Genomic DNA, 10,928 nt, shown 5'->3' on the forward strand with positions numbered 1-10,928 from the left:
TTCAAATTGAGTCCAAATATATGTCCTAACACGAATAAAAAGATTATAGACTTGAGACTTGGATGATATAGGAAACGTCCATAAGAAATTTGTGTAATTATCAAGAAAAAGAACATAATATTTGTGACCAAGTGAGCTAAGAATTGGAGAAGTCCATAAATTACTGTGAATAATATCAAATGGCATAATAGTATGAGACAAAGAATCGTAAAAAGGCGTTCTTATTGATTTTCCCAAAGAACAAGAATGATAAACATGTTTTTGAGCCTTATTACAATTTATGAGTTTGCTACTACGCAAAGAACTAAGAATTGCATTTCCTGGATGACCTAAGCGGGAATGCCACACACTAGGAGAAATAACTGCAAAAGCCGATGGAATGGAAGAATGAATGACAACCTTTTGCTCAATAGATGGTTAATTATTCCATAAACTAATATATAGCTTAAATAATTACATTGTCCTTAACTTTTTAACCATATAAATAGGTGACTAAGGTGGATACAAATTATCTCTAAGCTAAGAAAAATAGTGAACGTAGAAGTTCTTGAACAAAACATCACATTAAATTTCTCCATTCTCCCTAAACCTCTTCTAATATTTTGTACGTACAAGCAAAATGCCTAGGCCTCAAGATAACGATGTCGAGGGCGGGGCTAGAGTTAGGCCGGAAGATATAAACACCGTGTCGATGGAATATTATTCAGACGGCGGGAAGAAGTTATTGAAAGGTGATGGGATGAAGCTGTGGGCTTTTATTTTTAGGACATGTGCTATGACCGTTTCTTTCCTCTCTTTCATCCTTATTGTTATTGTGCCTGAATTCTATCTATTTTCAGCGTTAAGGTATTAACTTGTCTCTCACGTCAAAAATCTAGCATACTACACTCATTTACTACAATATTTTTTTTTTTTTTTTTTTTTATTTTGACAACGTGAATTTACTACAATATCATTGTACGTACCCCTATAGTCCTATGTAGTATGTACTCTCTATGTTTCTTTTAATTTGTATTTAATTTTGTTAGTAAATCAAATTAACCAAAAGCTTAAACTGTTGGTTGAGGTATAGAAATATGTTTTATACTCTATCAGTCTCCTTCATATGAAAGGCCCTAGCCCTCCTATACCTGGGGTGAATTAATTCCACTTTAAAGGAGGGGTGGATGAGATTATAACTTGTGACCTCTATGTCATGTTGACTTTGATACCATGTTAGAGGACCAACTCAATCAAAAGCTTAAGTTGATAGTTGAAGCCCAAGAATATATTTTATACTCTATAAAATTTTAACATTTTACTTTGTATATAGTTAATTATGTACTAGTGTTATTAAGTAAAATGTTTTAAAATAGTACAGTGGTTTAACCGTATTTTTCATTAACCTAAAGTTTTAGGCCGACATCACTTCCATTTATATAAGGGGTTTAAAATAGTACTAGTGCATAAATATGAAGCTTTTTTTTTTTTCTTCTCTCTGGTATAGTTATGTGCTAGGTATGAGGTGTATTAATATGAAGCTTTTTTATTTTTTTTTTCTTCTCTTTGGTATAGTTATGTGCTAGGGATAGCTATTATTGTGATGGTGTATACAACAGTGCAAGTTGGGATAAAAGGTCACGAACTTCGCACCAAAAAGGATGTGATTCCACCCAATGTTGCACTTTGGCTCGACTTTTGCGGAGGTCAGGTCAATATTATGTTTTTTTTTTCTTTTAAAAAAAAAAAAATTTGCAATTATATTTGATATTGCAATAGCTTACTTAATTTCCATGCATAATAACAACTAGATCTATATACACACGATGCATGCTTTAGATTTCTAAATTTATATAAACCGCCAATTTCAGAAGATTAATAAGGACATTTACCGGTATTTTAGGTGGAAACCACTACCACGCCCCTTGACTTATATAATAAAGATTAATAGCCACATACACTATATATTTATTTTGTCATTGAAATTTAAGAGTGACAAATTAATACAAGTACTTGTAGTAATTTGTAATAGTAATATATATCTTTTGCATGTACAGTCATAATACTATGAAATATACCATGTTGAAACTTTAAACCGAACTAATAATGTGATATTGTATCTTATTAAATACTATAAAATTAAAATAGGATTTTCGTCAAAGATAATGTTAGTTATCATCGAAAAATCAAATAGTTCATTGAAGGATAAATCATGTGCTAATGAGATGTTTGCTATATTTTATGTTACAGATAATATAAATTCAAAGAAAAATAAATTCTAATAAGAGTTGATAAGAATTACTCTTAATTTAATTTACTTTTGATCATAACTTAAGTAAGCTGTAATTAATAAGTTTTAATAAGTTCAAATAAATTCAAGTAAATTAAAAAAAGTTAAAATCACATAATTATAACATATCCTAAGTATATACAAGTATAAAGTATGAATTTGAGCCCTTCCCACTTAAAAACCTATTGAGAACAACAGGCAGCTCAAATAATTATTTGGTGTATAATTTTTTTGTTTAATTAAAAAGTATAATGTTTGGTTTAAATATCAATAAATGGACAATTTATAATACTATGTTTGGTAATTGTGAATTGCAGCTTTTGGCGTACATGATATTTTCATCAGGTACATCGGGGGCAACATTATCCATGTTTGTAAGCAATAATGGAAATAATACAAATGTAACCTTACAAGTTGTGGCAGCATCCGTCAGCATGTCTATTTTGGCATTTATTTTTTTGCACCTGCGGCATTCTTATCTGCATACCGTTTATTTGCAAATTTATAAATGTAATTCTTCATATTATTTTGGATTTTACAAGCCCTTTTTACATATTTTAATTATTTTATTTGCAAAATTTATTGCTTTTAATTGTTTTAGCTTAAATTGAGTGTTTGGAATTTGAATTGAGTTGGTTTAATTATAATGGTTTTGAGGGCCTTGAAAGGTTCCAAGTTGTATGAATTATTTAATTTAATTTAATTTTTATTATGACACTGTTGATGATATTACTGATGCTGATTCCTACTGCTGATCATGCTTTTGGTGCTTGTGCCACACCGGCAAAGTTTGTTATTATGACACTATTGATGATATTACTGATGCTGATCATGCTTTTGGTGCTTGTGCCAGCGCTGGCAAAAGCACCAAAAGCATGATCAGCAGTAGTAATCAGCATCAGTAATATCATCAATAGACACTAAATATTTTATTTTAAAGTTTTTGCTACAATATTACATTTTTCACATGTGGCAATGACAATATCCTTTTTTTGTCCTCTTTTATAGAATAATAGAAACATAATATGGCAAGTTATATGTGCCCTAGTTAATGGTTTATAAAAATAAAAGACATAATTTACTTGGCCCTTTGTTAGAGAAATGAAATCCATCCCCACTTTGGGCTATATTCTTGTAGTGTTTCTCCAGGATGGTTGTTTGTCACTTAGCTTAAATGCAAATGCAAAATTAAGTGCTAGTTCAAAGTATTATATGAATTGAATAGTAGGATTCAACAACATTATCTATTAGCTAGCTTTAAGCTTAGTTGCTAACTAGTTTTATGCACAGATTCATAATGTTTAGATTTATTAACGATGACTTATGTAACTTTTTTTTATTTTACATTTATTTAATATATACCCTTAAAATTCTTGTATGTTACATAAATATTTTTTATGTTACAATAATTCAAATTTGATCAAGAGAATATTTGATTTAATTTCTGTTATCAAGGTAATTTTGTTTTTGCTATATCATTAGTATTATGCACCAATTGCGCCCTTGGAATTATTTGTCAAGTATTATACTTCAAGTAGCTTAAATAATCGCATGCAATGACATGATTAATTTGTTTGAGTTTTAGTCTTAGCCAAACCGTTATGCAATATGTATGAGCATGAGTTGTTAATGCTTGACATTCTATTGTTCATTTAAATACACCATAATATAATAAATTCAACGAACTAACAACCTTACAAATAAATAAATATATTATACCACACTATGTACAATATAATTGTCAAAGAATTCTAGATATATCGTCCCTTCACAATTAAGCTTTATAAATTAATTAAGTCTACGTTTAAAGTCGTCCGTAATCATCAAGATTTACAGATTCACCACTATTCACGTGCTTAGATACTTAAAGACAGCCTTTTTGCACCATTAATGGGTGATTAGTCAATGAACTTCATATCTTAGTTTCATTGACAATAAATTTATTATGTGTTAACCATATAAAATAGTTGAATACATACAATATATACTTAGTACTTATATAAGAAAACTAGTGTACGTAGAAGTGCTTGAACATAATATCACATTTCTCTCCAAACCACTTATTTTATTTTGTACAAAATGCAACAACAACCAGAGAAAGAAGCGGCTGGAACCCTTCCACGGCCTCCGGGAAATGATGTCGAGGGCGGAGCTGGAGTGAGGCCGGAAGCAAACACCGGGCCGGCGGGATCTTCAGATGGGAAGAAAATGAAGGGTGATCGGTTAAAGTTATGGGCATTTATTTTTAGGGCATGTGCTTTGGCCGTTTCTCTCCTCTCTTTCATTCTTATGGTTGCTGTCACTGACTTCTATTTATATTCAGGGTTCAGGTATTTTAACTTGTTTCTCTAGTCAAACTTCTAGTACGTACTGCTATAGTCATTTACTTGTGCTTCAGAGTGGGGAGTTCGTTCAATTCTCTTAATTACCTTCCTCCATACTCTCATGCGTTGACTTATATATATAGCTAATTGCGTCTTGTGTGTGGTTGGCCACATCATGTGGCCACTTTAAAAAGAACAAAGTAACCCCTATAACATTGATTGAGTAACCCCTATAATATTGGAGTAACCCTCATAACAGTGTCGAAGAAACTCTTGTAAAACTGAACGACCCCTATTATACTAACGAAGTAACCCTCATGATAGATGGGAACACCGTGTGGCCAACCACATATAAGACTTTGTGCGAGTATATATAGTTGATCTTGATCACATATATACATAATACTCAGTACAATATACGACGTATTAAGAATATATACTATATATGGTATTGATCGATATGAAACCTATTTTTAATTTTGTGTTGCAGTTATGTGCTTGGTATAGCTATTATTGTGATGGTATATACAGCAGTGCAAGTTGGGATAAAAGGTCATGAACTTCGCACCAAAAAGGATGTGATTTCACCCAAGATTGCAATTTGGATTGACTTTTGCGGAGATCAGGTCAATATTATCCCTTTTCTTTTTCTTTTGCAGAATTAATAATCACATACACAATTTTGTTATTTCTGAAAAAAATCATTTAATTTTGAAGTAGAAAAATTGAGGTAATTTGAGTATTGTATTAATAATAAGCACATTGCTTCCTACAAAATAACAAATTCATACCATGTCGAAACTATAATTTAAACTAAAAATGTGATACTATTATATACTAATTTACTATTGAAGTACTTCGTATTATGTGGCAATAAGGTAGCTATGTATCTGTTATATATTTGTCATGATATACAAACTAACTACATATATACAAAATATAATATTTAGACCTTCCTAGCAAATATTTGTTGATAAAACATTGTTAGGTGTAGTAATTTTTGTTTAAATGTTTATAATGGATGGCTATTTATATTTGGTTTGGTAATCTTGCAGTTTTTAGCATACATGATATTTTCATCAGGATCAGCAGGGGCAACAATGTCCATCTCATTAAGCAATGATTTTTACACAAACTCAGGCTTACAACTTGTGGCAGCATCCGTTAGCATGTCTGTTTTGGCATTTATTTTTTTGGCACCTGCGGCACTCTTATCTTCGTATCGTTTATTCGCTAATCTTTAAACTCATTCATAACTCTTTCTCAACTAAATAAGAAAATATTGATCGATCAAGGTTTTACATTAATGGTTATTTCGTACTTTCATTAATCATTATTTCTTTGAATTGTGCTTTTCCATTTGTTCTAATTAATTTTTTTAGATAGAAAACATGTTTTTCTTTGTAGGGTTGATCAATTTGTAACTTTTATGTGCCTATGTTATACTACGTACAATTATTGTCTACTTTATTTGCAGCTTCGTCAATAAATATATATATATATATATATATATATATATATATATATATATATATATATATATATATATATATATATATATATATATATATATATATATATATATATAATTCCTGACAATAGACTCACTTGACCCACTTTAACAAATTACTTGACTTCGATTAATATTATTATATTATGCATTGAATGACTTTTCCTTTTCTCATATGTCCACAAAGCGTTCCTAGTTAAGAAGCTACCCAAACTAGCAAAAAAGAAAAACTTGTGCCACTTATATAGTGACGTAATTATGCAAGCGCATAAAATAATGATAGTACGAAGTTTCATACCACAATAAAAGTAGTTATAGTTAAAATATAACCTCGTAATTCCCCTTACATGTTCATAATTAAGGTGCATGCATTCCAATAGTTTAAACGTATATCATCTTCATTATAATTTACGTTACTAACCAAATTTGATTACATGGTTATGACGGATACAATTACAATTACAATCAACGGTAAGTTAGATAATGATCACATACAACACTTTTTATTTATTATTCTTGAATATATACTGCTTAATAAAGAATAATATTAACGTAAATCTTTGTTTCCTACAAAGAGAAACACATATACATAACCAACATTACTACTTCCTCCGTTCCACAATTTACGAAAAAAGAACATCATTCTGAAACGGAGGGAGTCCCTTGCTAAACATATTTTACCAGCAATCCCTCTTAAATAGATATGCGAGATGTAAGACTTAATTCTCTTTAATTCATGGGTCTCGCATAATATATAGGTAAGACCGTAAGATGTGCCACTTTAGCTCTAGATATTACTCTTTCAATTTGGCAACCTCACTGGATTTGTACCTGCTGTCGTCTTGTACTCCGTACTTTGTTAAAAAAGAATTTCATATATATTATAAATGGAGAGAGGTCTGTAACAATGTGTTACATTAAATTGGGAAGATTACACAATTACTTCTATTTTCAAAACTGATTTGCATAATTATTAACTGAACTGCTCAAATTAAGAAGCTTCAGGAGGTGTTGCAGTTGAGTCACTTGAACATTTCCAAACTGAACACAACCCGGTTCCATCACCAGTGAAGAAAAGCCCTCCAGGGCCGATCTCAATAGCCCTGACTTCTTGTTTCGCAAATATTTTGCCTCTCTCAGCAAAGCTGCAGCAATGGCACCCAGAAATTGTGAGCAATAAGCAAGGCATCACTTGGAATGAAAAATAAAATAAAAAATCAAACTAGTGTAGATACTCACGATGGCAGGTCATATAGACGAACGGTGTTGTCATTGCACGAGGAAAGCAAAATTGGTTTATTTGCTGGATCATGCATACCACGCAAACAGAGAATACCCTGCAAGGAAGATGCAGTTGGGTAAGATGTTTGTTGACAGAAACATCAAAAGTAAAATGAAACTAATGAGGGGCAACTCTAAAATTGAATTGTTAAGTTAATTATTAGACACATCGAAAAATCATGCAGAAAATTGTATAGAGATGACATACATGCTCCTCCTTGTGTTCATAAGTGACCTCTAGTTCTCCTGCTTCAGTGGCAGCCCAAACCTGCATATTGAAAGGTGTACAGAATTGCTTAGAATGCAAAGAAAAATACTTAAATTGCTACAAGAAGCCGTCATATTTATAAAATACTTTACTAAAACTTAAAGAGCTAGAGTGAAGTATATCTACCTTTAATGTCTGGTCCAAAGAGCAAGAAAGCAGAAATTGCTCCCAACAAAGCACGGACATCACAACCTCAGAGTGCTTAGCGAGGGTGTGGATGCATTGCATAGTCTCCAGGTCCCAAACCTTTACTGTGTTATCCATTGAACCAGAATAAAGTCTTTTAGCCCCATAAATCAATGAAACCACAGCATTAGTATGACCCTTCAGTGGTGCTACAGTTTCAAACATAGCAGCTTCAGAATTAAATTTCCACACCAATATCGAGCCATCCTACAATACAGAACCAAATAAATCAGTAAAACATAAATAACAGGAATTTAATAGATAAACAGCTGCAAACAGAAGAAAATGAACCCAAAGTCCCAAATTAAAGTCCCAAGTTTAAAGCAGATAAGTATTTACATTAACCCCGGCAAATAGCAATCCATCAACCGCAACCATAGCATATACTTGTCCAGCTGGTCCACTTAAAGTAAATTCAGCATTCGTCTGAATGTTCCAAACCTAAAACAAGACCAAATAAAACCAGAACAAATCAGTTATGGATGCACAAGTCAACTCAAGACAAAGATAAGGAAAGCCACATAGTTTGAGGCCATAACAATGTTTCATCAAATTACCTTGATTGCATCAGTTAAACCAGCAAGCACCCATGGTCCTTCACTTATCAGACATTCAACCGGAACACCCATATCAACAACACCAATACACTGCATCGACCAAAATAATCAAGTTGTTTAATGATCTATCCTCGCCCTAAACTCATGAGTACACTGTATATATGTTTAATGTGCAGATAAAAATGATGATTACCTCACCAGTATGGCAATTCCAAGCTCTAACAGTCCCATCTTTACTAGAGCTGAAAAGCTTATCAGAGCCTGATGGAAGAGTAATTCCAGTGATAGCCTAAGAAATTTCATGTGAGCAAAATCAAAAAACTGATAGTCAGAACAAATACAAAGTTGATACACATTAATAATCGAGCAATTTTCAGGTGGTATACCTTCTTATGCCCCTGAAGTTGAGCCACAAGGGAAAATCCATCACCATAACACCAAGAATGCAAATATTTGCACTGATCACCATAAACACAGCTATCTATTATCCAATACTCGCATATTTTAGTACGCGGGGCAGTCTTAACATCTCCATTTGTAGCATTAGAAGCAGCCTGACATGAATGATCATTTTTCCCAATCTTTGCAGGATCACTTTGGGCAACCTCGTTTTTAGAGGAGGCATTCTGCTTCCTTTTAACCTCATTAGAGCCATCTTCATTCTGTCTCTTACAATTAACATTCAACGGCTTTTTTGGCTCATGGGACTCTTTAAAACTAGAGCGATCTAATTTCAAAACGCGCTTGATGGGTGCAGCAGTGACCTCTGGGTGCAAATAACGACACGATTTTTTTCTGCAGTTTCCAGCTAACCAAGACTTGCAGACTTTGTCATTGGAAGGAGCAGTGGAGGGTTGACGGTGCCAGCTGAATGAAGCCCTGTTCTGTCTCTGTGTGACTCTTCTTGTGATAGTTTCCATCATTCTAGACAACAAAAAACATTAACATAACTAATCGCAAGCAACTATAATCCGTTTCAGCAATTAAAGGTGTGTCTTTGGTATGATTTCCCCTCTTCTGATGATATAGATTGTAACTGCAAAAACCCTTGTCCAAGAAATCAACCGAACCACCAGCAATTTCTCAGCAAATTGAATAAAACCCGAAACGATCCGAATTTCAAATTCGACATAATACATGCATATTGTATCGACAACTCTCTTCTGGGTGTATATTCAATCGAACAAATCAATACAATACATCTTATAAATTGATCGATTCACCAATCAGAGATGCAATATCAGATCTTGTAACCAACCAATGATTCGTATCCATAAACGAGTAACAATAATCGAATAAAATCAAAACCCCCTTTTTGCAATTGAAACGCTAGAACCCTAGAAATTAAAACTAAAAATCTAAACATGGAAGTAGCCATAAAAATCCCCAATACCGTAACCCTAGAAATCGAAACCCTAGATATAGCCAGAACCAAAACCAGAAATCAAAATTCAGCATCGAAATTGTCGTAATCGGAGAGAACAATCCCATAATCGTAAACCCTAATTTAAAGAATACTGCAGAAGAAATACGAGTAATAAGCGAGTTATTGTGATTGTAAAGTTAGCAAACCTGAAAACCCACGATTTGAAGTTATGGATCGATTGATGATTATATGAAAAGGGATTGATCGATCGGTGATTATGAGAAAAATTGAATTGAGAATTGTAAGGGTGTTAGTTTTGCGATCAAAGGTTTGAGATGATTGATGAGAAAGACGGTGAAACAGAAAATATGAATGTTGTTTTTAAGCAGTTAGTTATATTTATAGGTTTCTTATTGTTTACTATTCCTTTTCCTTGATTGCCAAGATTTAGGGTCGGGCCAACCTAGACAAGGGATTAGTGTTAAACAATATTTATAAAATTATAAGTCAATAAAAATATAAAGATTAAGGTCCCGTTCACTTCACCTCATTTTTGCTGAAATGAAATTATTTTTGCTGAATTTAAATTATTTTTAGTGACTGAAATTATTTTTACTAAACTGAAATTATTTTTGCTGAACTGAAATTATTTTTGTTAAATTGAAATTATTTTTATTTGTTTTCTATTATATTTATTCTTTATAGTTACTGAATTTTACTGAACTGAACTTAATTTTACCAAAATGAAATTATTTTTACTGAAATGAATTGATGAAATTATTTATAATGAATTGAACTTATTTTTACTGAAAAGAAATTATTTTTACTGAACTAAAATTATTTTCGCTGAACTAAAATTATTTTTACTTACTGAAATTAATTTTATAGCACTGAAATTATTTTCGCTGAACTGAAATTAATTTTACTGAACTGAAATAATTTTTGTTGAACTGAAATTATTTTTACTGAACTGAACTTATTTTTACTTAAATGAACTTAATTTTACTAAACTGAAATTATTTTTACTGAATTGAAATTATTTATCCTGAACTAAAATTATTTTTACTGAACTAAAATTGTTTTTACTTAATATAATTTTTTTTAAGGTGAAGTGAAATTATAAAAAAAAAAAATTAATTTTATCTACATTTTTTTTAAAACAAATTA

At 31.7% G+C, this 10,928-nt stretch overlaps 2 protein-coding genes and 1 pseudogene across 2 annotated transcripts; 2 read left to right on the plus strand and 1 right to left on the minus strand.

The window, feature by feature from the left end:
* Nucleotides 1-619: 619 nt before the first annotated feature.
* LOC145572614 (CASP-like protein 4B3) lies at nt 620-2,777 on the plus strand (annotated as a pseudogene).
* Nucleotides 2,778-4,348: 1,571 nt separating this feature from the next.
* On the plus strand, nt 4,349-5,837 carry LOC145571350 (CASP-like protein 4B3). The gene is made up of 3 exons (XM_081630398.1): nt 4,349-4,599; nt 5,084-5,219; nt 5,649-5,837. The coding sequence occupies exons 1-3, from the start codon at nt 4,349-4,351 to the stop codon at nt 5,835-5,837; spliced, it is 576 nt and encodes a 191-aa protein (XP_081486524.1).
* A 1,257-nt stretch (nt 5,838-7,094) lies between these two features.
* LOC145572615 (zinc finger CCCH domain-containing protein 48-like) lies at nt 7,095-10,063 on the minus strand. Its single transcript, XM_081631571.1, has 8 exons — nt 8,782-10,063; nt 8,589-8,684; nt 8,396-8,485; nt 8,178-8,279; nt 7,779-8,045; nt 7,593-7,652; nt 7,343-7,440; nt 7,095-7,248 (listed from the first exon to the last, which is right to left on the minus strand). Exons 1-8 carry the CDS (start codon nt 9,316-9,318, stop codon nt 7,095-7,097), a joined length of 1,404 nt encoding a protein of 467 aa, XP_081487697.1. The 5' UTR covers nt 9,319-10,063.
* Nucleotides 10,064-10,928: the final 865 nt, after the last annotated feature.

The sequence above is a fragment of the Chenopodium album genome, chromosome 12 (genome assembly GCF_948465745.1).
Source record: "Chenopodium album chromosome 12, dcCheAlbu1.1, whole genome shotgun sequence".
Classification (NCBI taxonomy): domain Eukaryota; kingdom Viridiplantae; phylum Streptophyta; class Magnoliopsida; order Caryophyllales; family Amaranthaceae; genus Chenopodium; species Chenopodium album.

What these genes read in the sequence shown, in the direction of transcription:
- LOC145571350 (XM_081630398.1), top strand. Translation starts at nt 4,349, where the DNA reads ATGCAACAACAACCAGAGAAAGAAGCGGCTGGAACCCTTCCACGGCCT. An exon ending in TATTTATATTCAGGGTTCAG is followed by an intron (nt 4,600 to 5,083) that starts GTATTTTAACTT and finishes TTTGTGTTGCAG; the next exon opens with TTATGTGCTTGGTATAGCTA. An exon ending in TTGACTTTTGCGGAGATCAG is followed by an intron (nt 5,220 to 5,648) that starts GTCAATATTATC and finishes GTAATCTTGCAG; the next exon opens with TTTTTAGCATACATGATATT.
- LOC145572615 (XM_081631571.1), bottom strand. Translation starts at nt 9,318, where the DNA reads ATGATGGAAACTATCACAAGAAGAGTCACACAGAGACAGAACAGGGCT. An exon ending in GTTTAACTGATGCAATCAAG is followed by an intron (nt 8,280 to 8,395) that starts GTAATTTGATGA and finishes GTCTTGTTTTAG; the next exon opens with GTTTGGAACATTCAGACGAA. An exon ending in TGCTATTTGCCGGGGTTAAT is followed by an intron (nt 8,046 to 8,177) that starts GTAAATACTTAT and finishes TCTGTATTGTAG; the next exon opens with GATGGCTCGATATTGGTGTG.